General features: G+C 37.8%; 1 protein-coding gene across 1 annotated transcript in view; it reads left to right on the top strand.

Moving 5' to 3' along the window:
- The first annotated feature begins 2,199 nt into the window (after window positions 1-2,199).
- LOC126236168 (vacuolar protein sorting-associated protein 11 homolog) overlaps window positions 2,200-18,625 on the top strand; it is a 193,588-nt gene continuing 177,162 nt past the window's right edge. The window contains exons 1-2 of the mRNA XM_049945264.1: window positions 2,200-2,386; window positions 7,455-7,523. Of these exons, the coding sequence (XP_049801221.1) occupies window positions 2,372-2,386; window positions 7,455-7,523 (84 nt within the window). The 5' untranslated portion in view covers window positions 2,200-2,371. The remainder of the gene's footprint in view (window positions 2,387-7,454; window positions 7,524-18,625) is intronic.

Below are 18,625 nucleotides of genomic sequence, written 5' to 3'. Positions count from 1 at the left end.
ATCATTTCAATTGAAGCTATATTGGAAGCTGGGCAACTACATAGAATTTTTTGCGTCCTTTGTAAACGGTAGCTCACTATGCGCGACAGAAAGCCACAAGCTGTGGCGCCACTTTAGATGCGTGTGTGAACCCAGCTTTACGCAAAATTTTGGCAACGGTGCTAGGCGCACTGGCCTGCACGAGACAAAGTTGGCAGGCAGTGCGTGCTGGACAATGCAGCGCGACACACGTCTCCGATGGTTCTCGCCGCCGACCATGTGGATCGAGTTAAAAGGACTCCTGTCAAACGCGCTCGTGAAGTTTTGCTCGTTGTTTCGTTTAGTGGTGTCTTTCATCCGTCTGCGCAAGAAGCGACGATTCGCGAGTCGCGCCAGTACCGACCATTGAGAGACGCGACCTTTTGTTTTGCACAATTTACGCGGCAGCGCATCGTTCTTATCACAGGAGTGTGTACCCTCCAGAATCGGTGATCAAGTCGTAACGCCAGTACAATGCGCCAGGACGGACATTAAAGAATCTGTTTGCAACACTTAGCGAAGTATGGCAAAATAAATATATGTCACTGACAAAACAACTCTCATCAATTCCCGTCACGTTCCCGTCACCAAGCATCTTCCTTGGACATAGTGCGTGGGTGAGGCATTAAGGCCAATTCACTGAACGTGTAGCACCGTAAGCGGCGATAACACAGGCCCACGCTTCACTACCTACCACCATCTTGGAAAGTAATGCAGCGCAGGAAGGACGAAGAGCACATAGTCTACTCTTCTCAAAGACCATCAAGTGAGAGTCCGAACTTAACGTGCTTATCGAACGGAAAGGTTACCATGAAATTTGGTTGTCATCCCGTCCGTATGCAGTACTAAATCGTACGATGAAAATTTCTTTTATCGTTGCAAAGTGAAGCGATTATTTTCGGGTTGAGTACTCATGGACAAGTGTGCGTTACTTCTACAACTTGTTGTCAGCGTAAGAAATTAAGAGAAAACAAAATTACGCACGTGTTTTTCTTCATTATTCTTCAAGGCAACGCTGGTGTTTGAAAGGGCACCTGGACTACAAAACTTTTATAGTTATCGTACAGCTTTATTCTGTAGCATTCAAGTGGCACTTCAAATTCCTAACTGCAGAATCTGTATCCCCTATATCAACATACTTATGATGGCACTAAGCGACGTATGTGTACTTAAGGACAAACTTAGTCCAAAAGACGCATTCAGAATACTATTAAAAAACATTATGTAGGCAATAGTACTCTGTAATTACTTCAATTTACATTTAGTGTTGGAAATATTTTTAAACAGTTTTTTTCAGCCACACTCATACAAAATTTCAATAAATAATTAAACACTTATATATATACTCTACAAACCCCTGTGAAATGCATGGCAGAGGATGCGCCCCATTGAACCAGTTATTAAAGTTTTGTTCCCGTTCAATTCACGCTTGGAGCGCGGGAAGAATCCTTTTTTAAACAGCTACTTTTGTACTATAATTAACCTAATATTGTCATCACGAACTCTATGGGAGCTGTGGTACATTCCTGGAGTCATCGCTAACATCTGTTTTTTTTTTTTTTCACCATCTCTGTAACACTATCACACTGGTCAGATACACCTGTGAGCATTCGTGCTGCCCTTCACTGTATATGTGCAATATCCCCTTTTAGGTCTATTTGGTACGGGCGCCACTCACCTGATTAATATTCTACGAGCGGTAGCACTACTGATTTGTAAGCAGTCTCCTTTGTAGGCTAATTGCATTTCCCTAGTATTCTACCAATAAACTGAAACCTACCAGCTACTTTACCTACGACTGAGTCTATGTGATCGTTCTATTCCACATACCTAAATTCTTCAGATGAACATCAAAATATTCACGGGTGTACTGCCGATCTACAGTGTCCAACGGGCACAATATTGCGGCGATCATACATGTCGCCATCACCAGGTGAACTGACGGACTGAGCTCCTGTGAACGTGCCGGTACGGAGATCCGTACGCTATGACAGAGGAAGATAGCAGGTGACGGCCGAACAGGTAAATCCATATAGAAGTTGTCTGTGATGGTGCTGAAAAATAAACTATATCCAAACAAACATATCTTCAGTGTTTACCAAATCGTGTATAACGCATTATGCCATAATGATTGTAATCGTCTGCTAGAGGGGAGTATATTCCCAACAATATCTTAGGTGTCGATTAGAAGGGAGAAGGAGAATGTAAACACTTTGTTGTTGTGGGTTGAAATTCATGTTTGACAGATGTGATAAATGAAGTTATTTCGTATTCTGAGAGGCTTATGTGGCTTATTAATGTGCGAGATGTGTAACCAAAAATAAGAAGTACTAAATAAGTAAATTAATACAAGATGGCATTCCTAGAGGTATGATATGACAAGAATTGTTATTTTCCCTCGACCGTCGCGTAATCGAAGCTCATGTAATATCACTAATAACATTCCTATTAATTTCTCCAGTTCACTTGTAGGTGTGATGTAGCCTGTATGACAGTACAGATCGATGCCGGAACGGAAACAGTAATTCCTTGTTGCAAGATAATTTTAGGGCAGCTTAAGAAATAGATTACTTGTTAATGTGTTCTTTTGTGGCGCTGTTAAAACTGTCAACCTTACCTATCGTGACAATGCAACAAAATGCTTTCTTTTTTACTGAAGGTTTTCTCACCATTTTGTATGTCGTTATTAATTGAAATCAAAATTGAAATATCATCCTACCCTTTGGAAGGAGCTATGGAAGTTCAACTGTGTGCAAAATGTTAACAGCAGAGGTGTTATACAAAATATTTATTAATAAAAGCAGAAAATAGGAGAGGGGAGGGAAGGATAAAGTACTAGCGAAACGATGGATTTGTTATAGCATGTGCATATGAGTGCCAAATTGGAATGTAAAAGACTCTTGATTACCAGTAGGAACTGAAGTATCAAATAAATCTTATAGATGCACTCGACAATAACGTATTTCACTTGAACGTGAGTTTTAGATGTATTGTTGACTTTTCCATTCAGGTTTCAATCTTTTTTTAAATGAGAAGTGTAGGCAACATTATTCTGTTCAGTGATCAAGTTCATTTTTTGTGTGTCAAGTATTAACATAGTGAATAGTTAATTTCCTTTTTAGCTCTGTGTTACTAATTACAAATCCCTTGAGAGAATGTATGTACTGAGATACCTATGATGTTAATATCCCAAATGCTGGAACATCAGCTATCTTAAGATTGTGAACTGACAGTGTAATTGTTACAAAAAGGGTAGCTATTAGCCTTTTGTTGAGTAGGAATAATATTTGGGAATGCACACAATAATCCCAGAATTATAGCATAGAATATAACTGAGGGAAATGATTTGAACTTTCTCATTCCAGTTTAATGGAACAGAATCATATGAGAAACTTAAAACATTCTTGCATTTCAAAAAAATATCCATCATTTGAGACAATGTTTCATCATCTGCCTGAATGCTTCCCTCTTTTCTAACAGCTTCCATCAGTTCAGTATTTTCCATTATATGGTATTCTAGTGTACATTAGATCTTTGTGTCTTAAGGAGGCTGCAGTGTCAAGAGTGAACTACAGAGTAATATGAAGTATAGTTATGGATGAAGGTAGTTTGGTTTTGAGATTGTAACACCAATATTTCGTGACAGAAAGGTGGTTTATAGAGACAGTCAGATAGCATGAGGCTTGGATTAAGTTTGAAGGTGACAATTTGGTTATGAGTTGGCAAAGCCTATGTATATGTCATAATACTCATTTTCGTTTGTGTATGGCTACTGCGTGCATTCCCTAGTTGCAGCTACATCCTTGATCAAAATCCCAGGTTTATCACTGTGGTCTTTATTTCCAAGTTGTTAACATGTTTGATGGCATTACTAACAAGAACTCTTCCAGCCCAAAACCATCTGTTCCCATGAAAACCCCATTAGGGTTTGTAGTTTAATGTGATAATGCGCTGCAGGGGGAAAAAATTGGCACACTCTTTTAGAGGTTTCCAATTCCTTCAAGATGTATTGCAACACTGCATATGCAGTACATGAAATGATAACATTTATATTTCAATAGCACAAGTGGTTCTGAGGTACTAGGTATCGACCCAACCATATTAGTATGTGGTGTAGCCTCCACATGTGGCAAAGTAGTCTGGAGGTCATGCTGGCCATGGATGTTGCTGCCTGTCTTGCAGAGCACTTTGAGATACATGGGCGGTGTCTAACAACATTGTGCTTATAATGAGTGCTGATTAGTGTCCCCTTCAGAAATACTAAAGTTGAACAGGAATTGTAGATTATCACACACCATACCCTAAGGCCTGTGGTGGGGCCAGTGTGTCTTGGACAAATGTGTTTTACGAGACGGCACTCACCAGGTCTACATTGTATGTGCTAATGACCATCACTTGCATGCAGGCAGAATCAGCTTTCATCACTGAAGGTCACAGTGTGCCATTCCATCTCCAAGTGATCCTCCAACAGCACCAATTGAGCTGTGCACATCAATGCTGTAGTGTGAGTGGAAGACGGGCTAGAGGTGTGTGTGCACCTATAGTTCCACTACTAATAGCCTGTTAACAATAGTTCGTGTTGACACATCTGGGCTCACAAGGTCTCTTGTCTGTGCTGTGGTAGTTGTATGATTTGCTACTGCTGACTATACAGTATGACGAACCTGGCAGGCTTGTGTGCTGTGTGGATGCCTAGGACCATGTCTGTGGGTGTGAAAATATTCATGTGACCACTGATATCAGCATTGTTGCACAACTGGGAGAGTTTGTTTGAATTGTGCATAATTGATTTATTTCCCTATCATTAGAAAATAATTTATTATTCAACATTCCAAGAGAAAACTTCTCCACAATTTTTTTTTATTTCTGTCCCACCATCAGAAGGTTCTAAAAGATTGGCCTTATTTGCTACAGCAGTCAACCCCATTATCAACTCTCTAGCACTGAGAATATCAGGCTCTCTCTCTTTGTCAATAATTTCATTATGTATTGCAAGTCTCAGCGGATCTGTTTACTTGAGTGGCAAAGCCAGCACTGCCTCGACCACGCCTATTTGTGAAGCAAAGATAACTGCTTCCACATATGGAGCAGAAAAACAGTCTGTATGAATATCTGGTGGTTGTAGTTCCTTGCAGGTCATCCTTACATCTCCACCCTTCTGCTCTTCCATTTATCAATATCACAAAATTTTTGGGGGTTAATGCTTGATAGAAAACTAAAATGGGCCTCCATTATGTGATACCACATTGTATCCTTTCTCTGAAGGTCATATGTATCTAAGTGGCACCTCATTTAAAACAGACAGAACAGTCTTTTGTCGTTTGTATCAGTCTTTAGCCCAATCAGAACTTGATTATGGGGATATAGAATATTCATGTGCATGACCATCCTATCTTACATTGTCATAACACCATTCATCACCACCATCGTCATATGATCCATGTTGCCACAGGTGCCTTTTGCTCCAGTCCAGATATGAGTTTAGGTGGGAGCTTCCGAACTAATGCTGTCATTTAGGTGTGATGTTCTACTCTGCAGATAAGCTTTCCGATTGTATGCTGTGTCCAGTCATCCACCTTATGCATCCATTTTAGCACATTCTGCTTCTTTGCAGCCTTCTGGAATCTGCTTTTGTATTCTCTGTGAAAACTTCATTTCACATTACCTGTCACATTTCTAAAGACTGAGAGTCTTTCCTCCCATTGGCTTCTTGCAAAAGTCCATGTCCATCTTATTTCATTTCTGAAGAACAGTACTCCAGCTTTGATCATTTGTCCAATTAGTACCTTTAGGATACCATTTTCATGTACTCTTGTTGCTCTAATGGTGACCACAGTATAGGATGTGCATTTGTTGTCGATGGAGAGTGTTTTAGGTTTTGCCTTTTAGGCCAGTGCTTGATTTTTACTGTCAGGCTTTTAGCCCCTTAATCTGGCAGCATAGATTCTCTAAATGTATTATGTGGCCAGATTCCCTCAGTGCTCTCCAGAACCTCTGTGCCCTTTAGTAAAGTGAATGTAGGATTGCCATCACGCACCTGCTGATGCTGGTACCAGCGTGTCATTCATAGATGCTCCTGGGCACAGCAACGTGTCAGGAATGAGGTTACTAATACTGCTGCTAATCTATCAATTAAGGTACCTGGACCTTGTAGGTGTGAAGTCCGCACACATTATATCAGCATTGTTAGAAACATTTGATGACTCTGGTACGAACAATGGTTGCCTCTCTCTGTGTACAAACTCGGAGAGTTTTAAACACACACCCCCCCCCCCCTTTCTACAACTTGGGAAATTTCTTCTAGCACATGTCCTCACAAGGAGATAATTTTAGCTGCTGTATCTATTGGGCGCACTCTTTTCAACCATTGTCGTCTGATAAGTGACGACACACAGGCTTTGCGCTTGCTGTTGTGAACTACATATAATACTTCAATTTGTAATCCTGTATCAGTGTTTTAATCCGTTACGTCTTAGTGTGTGTGTGTGGGGGGGGGGAGGGGGGGGCCGCCATCTGATCTCTCGTTTTTATGGCAGATACAGCATAAGTTGTAGAATACATTTTACTCTTTACTCACCTTAGCAATATGACGAAGAAGGTTTAATATTTGTGTGTGGGCACTGGTTGTCTTAAAAATGGCATGTTCATCATTAGTCATAGTTTTCGCCATTAGTCGATGTAGTTTTACCCACCAACTAATTCTGTTTAGTCTCCAGTGTGTTAACTAACATCAAGAACCAAACAGTGCTTTACTCAGAAACTGGCTCTCTGTATTTTATGATTTGGGCACTTATGACCATAACGAATATATAGCAAAAAGATTTAAAAACTTCCTTAGTTCATATTTTGAGTCTTTATCACATAGCATCAGATTTAGATCATAATTTTAATACATTTTCTAACTTTCATGATAATGTGTAGTTTGCATTCAAGCTGTTTGCCTAGAATAATGAGTGTATTTATTTTGGTACGTGACTGGCAGTTTTATACAAAGATTCCAGTTTCTCACTTGCTGTTATATGTTTGTAATTGTTGAAAACATGATTTTGTCAATGTGATCTGTGGTCAGTACGTAATTTACTTACAAATGAGATGTAGCAAAGGAATTCCACCGAATGTTGAATTAATATTTGCCAATGGCTCTATTATGTGTGAAGCAATTTTTGTTATGACTGATGTTGGTGCTTCATTTACACAAACTGAAGTTTTTTAGTGTAGTCTTTTGAACCCCTTTTAATACTCCATATTCATTTATTGAAACAGTTTTCATACTGCTGGCAAATCTTTAATGTTGTGATGTGTGTCTACTTCTGAAGGGGGTGTGAAATATGAAGTACACTTACAAAATAATTATTTGAATTGTTTGACAAATATTTTATTTAAATATTGATACAAGAAAATTATAATTAATTGTCTGCTTTGTATGTTGATTTCAGTGGAGAAGATTCAACTTTTTTGAGTTGATTCAAGATGTTGACAATGGGAAAATAGCTGAGACGCTAAAGGTATGCCACCTGAATGGTTTTATTTTTGTATTCAGCTCTGTACTTATTTAACTAGTAATAGTTGGTAATGGAAGAGTTAAATTAGATCAAGTAATTCATATTTGATAAGTATGGCATCTCTCATAGACTAAGAATATTGATCGGATTGGAGTTATGTTGTGTATCATTTTTCCAATGTTCCAAAGAAAATACGCACTAAACCTACACGCCTATCTCTCCCTCGACCCCTCAACCCCACCCACATGAAGTTTGCGTATAGTGAGTTTCTGGCTCCAAGAGGTGAAGTACTTGGTACTTCCAATAAAACTTATAAGATAATCGGTTGCTTATCATAAACTCAAAGAAACCTGAGATAGACATGCTCTTTCATAATTCAGATATGCCCGACTCCAGGAAAGCCAATGATTTCATAGACCGAAAAACTTTTTGTAATATGTTAGAGAAATTTAAAGTTGGTAAAAAGACAATGAAAGAAACTTGTAACAGCAACAACAGTTAAATTTATGAAAGAACATTTTTCACTATTGGAAGTCAATGCAGGTGTCAGAGAAGGAGGTGATTTGTCTGGGCACTGTTCATTTTAGTGATTAAAAAATGGTGGTGCCGGCCGCGGTCGTCTAGCAGTTCTAGGCGCTCAGTCCGGAACCGCGCGACTGCTACGGTCGCAGGTTCGAATCCTGCCTCGGGCATGGATGTGTGTGATGTCCTTAGGTTAGTTAGGTTTAAGTAGTTATAAGTTCTAGGGGACTGATGACCACAGCTGTTAAGTCCCATAGTGCTCAGAGCCATTTGAACCATTTTGAAAAATGGTGACTATTAGCTGATGTCTCAAAGAAAAAAAAAAAGAGTTCCATATTCTGTATGAGGCCAGGCCTTTTCTAAACTATCAACATTTAATCAGCATATTTGCAGACCTATGGATTTAGATATTTAGGTGGTATTATTAAACTAAAGATGGCGGACAGTGCAGTGCGACATATTGAGAACACTTATGAAGATCGGAAAAGTGGCAGAAGGAGGAGGATATATGAAGTAGGAAATGAAGAACGAATTAATAGATGCGGTGAGTGAAATAAGAAAATGCTTAGAATCTTTGAAAAATGAAACAAAGGCAAAGGAGGAGGAGAACAGGAATCCTATGAGAGAGGTTAGGAACATCCAGCAAGAGGAGGTGAGTGAGGAAGAAGATAGCTGCACTGCCGGACAACTAGTGACATCTATCGGAGAAACACAGGAAACAGCACATAGCGGACAGTGGACTGCTGGACACTTAGTGACATCTATTGGGGAAACACAGGAAACAGCACATAGTGGACAGAGGCAGACGGAAGAGAGATCTACGGGATCTGAGAAGAACTTCAACGGAGACATCTTCAGAGTTGGAAACGCAAAAAAAGACGAAAATAATATGGAAATGAGAGAATTGAGGCATAAAATGGAGGAGGTAACTGATTTCCTAAAAAACGAACTAGGGATATTAATACAGGAGCAAATAAAGAAAACTCTAGAAAAGGAAAGTCACATACAACCAGCGAAAACCAAAACTGATGGAAACAACAAACAAACTAAGTACAACAACAAAGTTAAGCCAAGGGGAACATACAGAAATCCTCTGCTCCAGCAACAAAGTCAGCCACAAGTCCAAATCAATGCACATGAGCAACATAATAAAACCCGAAATCAGGTTAATGAACTAGAGGAACCAACTTGGGGTACTGTGGTAGAGAGGAGCTAGTACAGCAGAAGAAACCAGAGTAAAAATAAAACCATAATGTTAAAAAAAAAAAGGAAGGAAGGAATGCAAGCATCAGAAACAACAGCATGGCTATATATCAGTAACTTAAAGAGAACCACCACAACTGATACAATAGTGAAATATCTCAACAAGAATGGAATACTGGGACAACTATAATGTGAAGAACTGTGCACACTGGGCGACAAAAAAGCTTTCAGAGTAGGCATTCCATTTGAAGATCTACAAATCACACAAGAACCAGAATAATAATAATAATAATAATCCCCGTTGAGGCCCGGGAAAAGAATAGGCCTCCGGTATGTTCTGCTAGTCGTAAAAGGCGACGAAAAGAACAAACCAGTAATGGGGCTAACCCCCCTTTTAGTGTGATGAGTTGGTTCAGGACAGAACTAAAGAAGCCTCGGACAAGCGCCGTCATGGTCGGGGACAACGCTTGAACCTTATGCCCGCCCACAATTGTAACGACACTGCTAGCCAACTGGAAAATGATTTAAATCCAAATAGAGGTGTTTTGCAGGATATGCTTCCTACAACCACCCTAGAAGGAAAACAAAGGCAGAGGATGAGATGGTCAGATGAAGTTAATCGACACCTCATGTTCTGTTATTACCAAGCAACAAACCTAGGAACCAACACAACTGGATACAGATCACAAGTATACACAACATTTATTACCAGATACCCAGAATTAAAATTTTTAACAGAACAACGACTAGCTGATCAGATCCGTGCAATAATCAAAAATAACAGGATACCCCAGTCAGAAATAGAAAACATCAAACAACAAGTTCAACAAATACTGGAACAAAATAATGTGCAATCAGAAGAAGAAGAAAATACAGTAATGGACTCAAACATCCCAGAGCAAACAAACAAAGAACAACACGCATCAATTAAACAATCAGAGGAAAACGAAATCTTGCGACAGCCACCAGAACAAGCACAAATAGAACACGAAGTGACACACATGTTAGATATAGAAGAAAAATTTCAGCTGACATATATAGAATACAAAGACACAAATACAGACATTAGACCATTCTTGCATAGACTGCCAAGTAACCCACAATTCGAAACAACAATAAAAACTATCAACACAATCATACACAACAAAATAAATGAATATACAACTATGGAAGAGTTACAACTACTAGTTTATATAGGAGCACTCACTACACTAAATATACACACTAGGCAGAGATCAGAACCAACCAACACACAGAAGAAACCCACAAAACCACTATGGCAACACAGGTTACAGATCAGAATAGAAAAACTGAGAAAGGACATCGGACAGCTAACACAATTTATAAGAAATGAAATGTCAGAAAAAAAACGAAAAACGTTAGGTAAAATCTCACAACAAGAAGCGATAGAGCAATTAGATGAGAAGAAGCAGAAATTACAAGCATTGGCCAAACGACTTAGGAGATACAAAAAAAAAAAGTGAAAATAGAAGGAAACAAAACCAAACATTCAACGCAAACCAAAAGAAATTTTACCAGACGATAGATAACACACACATTAAAATAGACAATCCACCAAACATAACAGACATGGAACACTTCTGGAGCAACATATGGTCAAACCCGGTACAACAAAACAGGCATGCACGGTGGATACAAGCAGAAACAGACACATACAAGATGATACCACAAATGCCTGAAGTGATAATTTTGCAACATGAAGTCACCCAAGCTATTAATTCTACTCACAATTGGAAAGCCCCTGGAAAAGATAAAATAGCAAATTTCTGGCTAAAGAAGTTCACCTCAACACATTCACATCTAACTAAATTATTTAACAGTTACATTGCAGACCCATACACATTCCCTGATACACTTACACATGGAATAACTTATCTGAAACCTAAAGATCAAGCAGACACACCAAACCCAGCTAAATATCGCCCCATAACATGCCTACCAACAATATACAAAATATTAACTTCAGTCATTACACAGAAATTAATGACACATACAACACAGAACAAAATTATAAATGAAGAACAAAAAGGCTGTTGCAAAGGAGCACGAGGATGTAAAGAGCAACTGATAATAGATGCAGAGGTGACATATCAAGCTAAAACTAAACAAAGGTCGCTACACTACGCATACATTGATTACCAAAAAGCTTTTGATAGTGTACCCCACTCATGGTTACTACAAATATTAGAAATATACAAAGTAGATCCTAAATTGATACAGTTCCTAAACATAGTAATGAAAAATTGGAAAACCACACTTAATATCCAAACAAATTCAAATAATATCACATCACAGCCAATACAGATTAAGCGTGGAATATACCAAGGAGATTCATTAAGTCCTTTCTGGTTCTGCCTTGCTCTGAACCCACTATCCAACATGCTAAATAGTACAAATTATGGATACAATATCACTGGAACATACCCACACAAAATCACACATTTGCTATACATGGATGATCTAAAACTACTCGCAGCAACAAATCAACTCAGCCAATTACTAAAGATAACAGAAGTATTCAGCAATGATATAAATATGGCTTTTGGAACAGACAAATGTAAGAAAAATAGCATAGTCAAGGGAAAACACACTAAACAAGAAGATTACATATTGGATAACCACAGTGACTGCATAGAAGCGATGGAAAAAACAGATGCCTATAAATATCTAGGATACAGACAAAAAATAGGAATAGATAATACAAATATTAAAGAAGAACTAAAAGAAAAATATAGACAAAGACTAACAAAAATACTGAAAACAGAATTGACAGCAAGAAACAAGACAAAAGCTATAAATACCTATGCTATACCAATATTGACCTACTCATTTGGAGTAGTGAAATGGAGTAACACAGACCTAGAAGCACTCAATACACTTACACAATCACAATGCCACAAATATAGAATACATCACATACATTCAGCAACAGAAAGATTCACATTAAGCAGAAAGGAAGGAGGAAGGGGATTTATCGACATAAAAAACCTACATTATGGACAGGTAGACAATTTAAGAAAATTCTTTATAGAACGAGCAGAAATCAGCAAAATACACAAAGCAATCACTCATATAAATACATCTGCTACACCACTGCAATTTCATAACCACTTCTACAACCCTTTAGATCACATAAAATCAACAGATACGAAGAAAGTAAATTGGAAAAAGAAAACACTACATGGCAAGCACCCGTATCATCTAACACAGCCACACATCGATCAAGACGCATCCAACACATGGCTAAGAAAAGGCAATATATACAGTGAGACGGAAGGATTCTTGATTGCAATACAGGATCAAACAATAAACACCAGGTATTACAGCAAGCATATTATTAAAGATCCCAATACCACAACAGATAAATGCAGACTTTGCAAACAACAAATAGAAACAGTAGATCACATCACAAGCGGATGTACAATACTAGCAAATACAGAATACCCCAGAAGACATGACAATGTTGCAAAAATAATTCATCAACAGCTTGCCTTACAACATAAACTTATAAAACAACACGTTCCTACATACAAGTATGCACCACAAAATGTACAGGAGAATGATGAATACAAATTATACCGGAACAGAACCATTATAACAGATAAAACAACGCCACATAACAAACCTGACATCATACTCACCAATAAAAAGAAGAAATTAACACAACTAATCGAAATATCCATACCCAATACAACAAATATACAAAAGAAAACAGGAGAAAAAATTGAAAAATACATCCAACTAGCTGAGGAAGCCAAGGACATGTGGCATCAGGATAAAGTTGACATTATACCAATTATACTATCAACTACAGGAGTCATACCACACAATATCCACCAGTACATCAACGCAATACAGCTACATCCAAACATATATATACAACTACAGAAATCTGTAATTATTGATACATGTTCAATTACCCGAAAGTTCCTAAACGCAATGTAACATATACCGTACAGTTAAAAGGAAGTCACGCTTGATCAAGGTCCGCGTCACTTTCATTTCGAACCAGACCTAAGGTCTGAGAAAGGAAAGAAATAATAATAATAATTGTATTGTCATTTGGCCATTACAGCAATAGACAACGTCATATACATAGTAAAAGACAATTAATAGTTTGAAAGAAACATCAGGTTTGTTGTTAACATTATAGTATTATATTACAGTTAATAAATTCTCTTATATCATAGAATGGGTGGAGGACTAGCCTGTCATGAATTGTTTGTTTGAATAATTGTTCAGGTAATTCTTGAACAGATTGAGGAAGATTATTAAATAATTTGTACCCCATGATTTCGTAGCTGTTGAGTGACTTTGACAATCTGTGGTAAGGAATATAGAGGCACCTATTCCTTCTTGTATTGTATTTTCTCTGGTTTTTGTTTCTGGTAATTTCTTCTTCGTATAAATTAGAACATAGTATAAGTACAAGTTTATAACAGTCATGATTTTCTGTTCACAGAACAATGGTTTACAGTGTGCCTTATATACAGGACCAGTAATCATCCTAATAGCTTTTTTTTTTGCAGTATTAATATGTCATGTACACAGCTAGAGTTCCCCCACGAAATAATTCCATATGTTATTATACTTTGAAAGAATGAAAAATAGGATGTTCTAAAATATTTTCAGGAACACAATCCACAAGTTGCCTTAACAGGTAAATAACTCTTGACAATTTACCACTAATATATTGTACATGTTGACCCCAAGATAATTTATCATCAATGTATACCCCCAAAAATTTGACATAACTTGGATCATCTGACAGAAGCTTGTCTCTAAGACTACAGACCATCTGCTGTGTTTTGTTTTCATTCAGCAGGAATCCATTTGCCTTGAACCAATAGGATGCTTGGTCAATTGTCTTTGCTGCACATGTTTTAAGGCTATTGAAATCATCACTATCATGAAGAAATGTTGTATCATCTGCATACAACACAGTGGTGGACTTGATAAATGACGGCAGATCGTTTATCATTATCTGGAACAAAAAGGGGCCCAGCACAGATCCCTGCGGAACACCTACCTTGACTTGTTCTATACTCGACATTTCTCTCCCTACACAAAAAACAACTTGCTTATGATTCTGAAGATATGATTTTATTAATTTAAGGCTGTTATGTCTAATGCCATAGAATTCCAGTTTTTCTAGGAGTGGCTTATGCTTTACACAGTCAAAAGCTTTGCTTACAAGGGAACCTCCCCATCGCACCCCCCTCAGATTTAGTTATAAGTTGGCACAGGGATAGGCCTAGAAAAACTGAACACAGATCAATCGAGAAAACAGGAAGAAGTTGTGTGGAACTATGAAAAAAATAAACAAAATATACAAAATATACAAACTGAGTAGTCCATGTGCAATGTAGGCAACATCAAGGAGAGTATGAACGTACGAGCATTGTGGTCCCGTGGTTAGCGTGAGCAACTACAGAACGAGAGGTCCTTGGTTCAAGTCTTCTCTCGAGTGAAAAGTTTAATTTTTTATTTTCAGACAATTATCAAAGTTCAGGCACTCACACATAATCAACTTCGCTCTCCAAAATTCCAGGACATGTTCAGAATTGCTTGGACGTATGCAGGATTTGATGGTCTACACACGGAAACATTTGAAAACGTAAAAAACAGAGCACAGGGAAACCTGTCGACTGTGAAACTGTTGCATTCATTTGTTGCAGTTTATGTGACAAACTCTTATGTTTTCATCACTTTTTTGGGAGTGATTATCACATCCACAAGAAAACCTAAATCGGGCAAGGTAGAAGAATCTTTCTACCCATTCGCCAAGTGTGCAAGTTAGGTGGGTCGGCAACATATTCCTGTCAAGTGACACACATGCTGTCACCAGTGTCGTATAGAATATATCAGACGTGTTTTCCTGTGGAGGAATCAGTTGACCTATGACCTTGCGATCAAATGTTTTGTGTTCCTATTGGAGAGGCACGTCCTTTCGTCTACTAATCGCATGGTTTTGCCGTGCGGTCGCAAAACACAGACACTGAACTTATTATAGTGAACAGAGACGTCAATGAATGTACGGACAGATCGTAACTTTGCTAAAATAAAGAAAGTAAAATTTTCACGTGAGGGAAGACTCGAACCAAGGACCTCTTGTTCCGCAGCTGCTCACTCTAACCACGGGACTACGGTGCTCTGCAGCTGAATTTGTCCTTGATGTTGTCTTCGTTGCGCATGGACTACTCAGTTTGTATATTTTGCTTATTTTTTTATAGTTCCACACAATTTCTTCCTGTTTTCTCGATTGATCTGTGGTCAGTTTTTCAAGGCCTATCCACTATGTCAATTTATAACTAAATCTGAGGGGGGTGTGATGGGGAGGTTCCCTTGTTAGATCACAAAATGTGAGTTGAGCATAGCCCTTATCCTCAAACACTTGATGTAAGTATTTGACTACAAAGTCTATAGCATCCACAGTAGACAACTTTTTCCTAAAACCATACTGAGATTCACTAATTATTCCTAATTTTTCAAAATAGATAGATAGCTGTTGGTAAATTACACATTCCAGTGTTTTAGAAAAAGCTGGGACTATGGAGATTGGTCTGTAACTTGAAGGTGAGTCCATATCTCCCTTTTTATATATTGGAACTACCCTAGCCACTTTGAGTTCTTCGGGAAAATATCCATCAGATATGCATTTATTTAAACAGAATGTTAAGAGGTACACAATATAGTCTATTACTTTCTTTAGTAAATTACAGGATATGTCATATATATATCTACACTGTCTGAAGATTTCATCCGTTTTACAATGCTTAGGACATGACTAGGTGAGACCTCGGAGAACATAAACGTACCTGTGTCTGTTGGTGTTCTGCAAACATTTTTAGATAGTAACTCTGATGAACTGATATCAGCTTTGATTATAGTATTTCCTACATCTTCAACAGATTTAATAAAGAAATCATTGAATTATTGGGGACTTGTATTAATTTTTTTGCTTCTTACATCTTTAGCAACACCATTTATTAATTTCCATGCAGCTTTGCACTTATTTGTGGAATTATCAATGATATTGAAATTATGTGCTTTTTTGGCTTCCACGATGGCTTTTTTATACTCATTCCTGCATTTTATATAGGATAATTTGGCATGTTCTGTTTTCTGATTGCTACATATATTGTGCAACACCATAACTTGGTTTTTCATATTTGATAATTGTTTAGTGAACCATGAATTTTGTCTGTTTGTAGCCCTGTTTGTAAAGCCTTTGTCAGTTAATTTGTATTTCTTTATGGAGATGCTGTCATTAAATTGTGTCAAATGTTTTTAAAAAATCTCTCAAATAATAGTTTCCCTGACAAATCAGCACTAAGACTATAACTTGTGTCACCATGACATTGGTTGAACCAGTCTCCCTCAGCAAGGGACTTACAGAGCTGAACAATTTTGTCATCTGTGACAGGTCTGGTGATTATAACTTTTGGGACTGGCTTAGGAATATTACTATTATCAATACAGAACTTATTTGTATAGTTTAAAAATACACAGTCATGATCTGAAAATGGAAACGCTGTAACATCACATGATTCTTCTGTAGTTTTAAAGTTGACAAAAATATTGTCAAGACATGCTTTATCTCCTGTGGGCCTGTTATTGATTGAGTGCAAATTGCACTGTCTTAGAAGGTTTTTCAACTCAGTCACAGTATGTTTATGTGTTGTTATATCAAAGTCTGCATTCAGATCTCCACCAATTACTATGTCATAATGCAACCATCTGGTCCCTCTTAGTACATCTAACAGCATGTCCAATTTTTCTAGAAATGCATTGATGATACCCTTAGGTGACCTGTAAAGGGATACTATTACTAACTTAAGACTGTCCATAACTATACCAGTGGCTTCAAAGTTCTGTTCCTCACATAAATAATCTAGGTCCAACTTAACAATGGAGCAGCTGAATGATTGATTAATATATATTGCCACACCGCCTCTTATATGCAATTTTCTACAGTAACTATTTGCTACATTATAGTTATCAAGTTTGACAACTGGAAGTACACTCTCAGTAACCCAATGTTCACTCAGACAGAAAATATCAAATTTGTTATCTAGTCCAAAACTGTTTACAATAAATTATCTATTAGTCCTTGAACATTCAGATAGCAAATTTTAAGATCATAATTGTTGTTTATTTTAGATTGAATGTTTTGGTGAGGTGTTATGAAATTTGTTACACTACTTATCTCGTGGGCTTCTTCATCTTGCTGCCTTCCACTAAAAAATAATTTAGACGGACAGGAGGTGCTGTTTTCCATCTACCCATAACACTTGATGCTGCTTCTCCTGCTGCAATTCTCTTTTCTCCTTTTAGAGGCACTGTAGTTACTGTTGCTGGTGAAACTTCTGCTGTTGCTGCTATTGTTACTTCCTTTTCCACTGCTGTTACTGATAATGCCACTGGTGACTGTGACGCTTTACATGTTTGCACAGTTGTAATTTTTTCATCGTAGAGTGTATCTGCAGATGTTTCTTCCTCACATGCTGTTGGTGCACTTTTCTTTTCTGTTGTCATTGGCAGAAAACCTGTTGCAGGTAGTGCTATTTTTACATAGGCATCCACTCCTGCTGTCTTTATCACCTGGAGAATTTCTTTGGCCAGCACTTTCTTGCCTAGGTTGTTTCTGTGCAGTCCATGTCTAGTAAAATGCTCTCTTACTGAACTCGTTGCTTCAATGAAAGTTGTGTGCACAAAACCGCTACAAATCTTCCTGAATTTCCGATTTGTTGTGATGATTTCTCTGTTTACACACAAGTCTTCTGTAAAGTCGTGTCTGTAGGGAATGTTTACAACAAATACCTTCGCCTGTGAAATTTTTCCTAGCGATTCTTTCAGTGTTCTTACGGCAAGGCTGCTTTCATTTTTATAGACATCGTTTCCCCCTCCGATTATGACACAGTTGACATCGCTTTTCACGGAACTTTCACAGTTTTTTAGCACTTCTCGTAGAGGAGCACCAGGTTTTGAAATTCCAGTCACTTTATATTCGGACTGCATATCAGACATGATTGTAGCCAGTCCCTTGCCATGACTCGTCGATAATATGTATATTTCTTCCTTTTTCTTCTCTGTTTCCTTTTTTGTCTCGTATTCAGTTTTATTACAAGTTGCTCTCACACTATTTTTTCGTTTAATAGTATTTGATGGTAACGTGTTTCTGCTGGCACTTTTTTGTTCAACAGATCTTTCTGAGCAGTTACCTGTTACACTGAGATTTTTTGTCCGTGATTCTGAGCTGTCTGCACTTAGAACATCGTATTTATTCATTAGTGGAACATGAAAAACATTGGTATTTAAGACAGGTCGAGAGATTTTCTTAGGCCTAATATATACAC

This window comes from Schistocerca nitens, chromosome 2 (genome assembly GCF_023898315.1).
Source record: "Schistocerca nitens isolate TAMUIC-IGC-003100 chromosome 2, iqSchNite1.1, whole genome shotgun sequence".
Classification (NCBI taxonomy): Eukaryota; Metazoa; Arthropoda; class Insecta; order Orthoptera; family Acrididae; genus Schistocerca; species Schistocerca nitens.
Note: the sequence above shows the minus strand (reverse complement) of the source record. Positions and strands in the feature narration are given on the sequence as shown.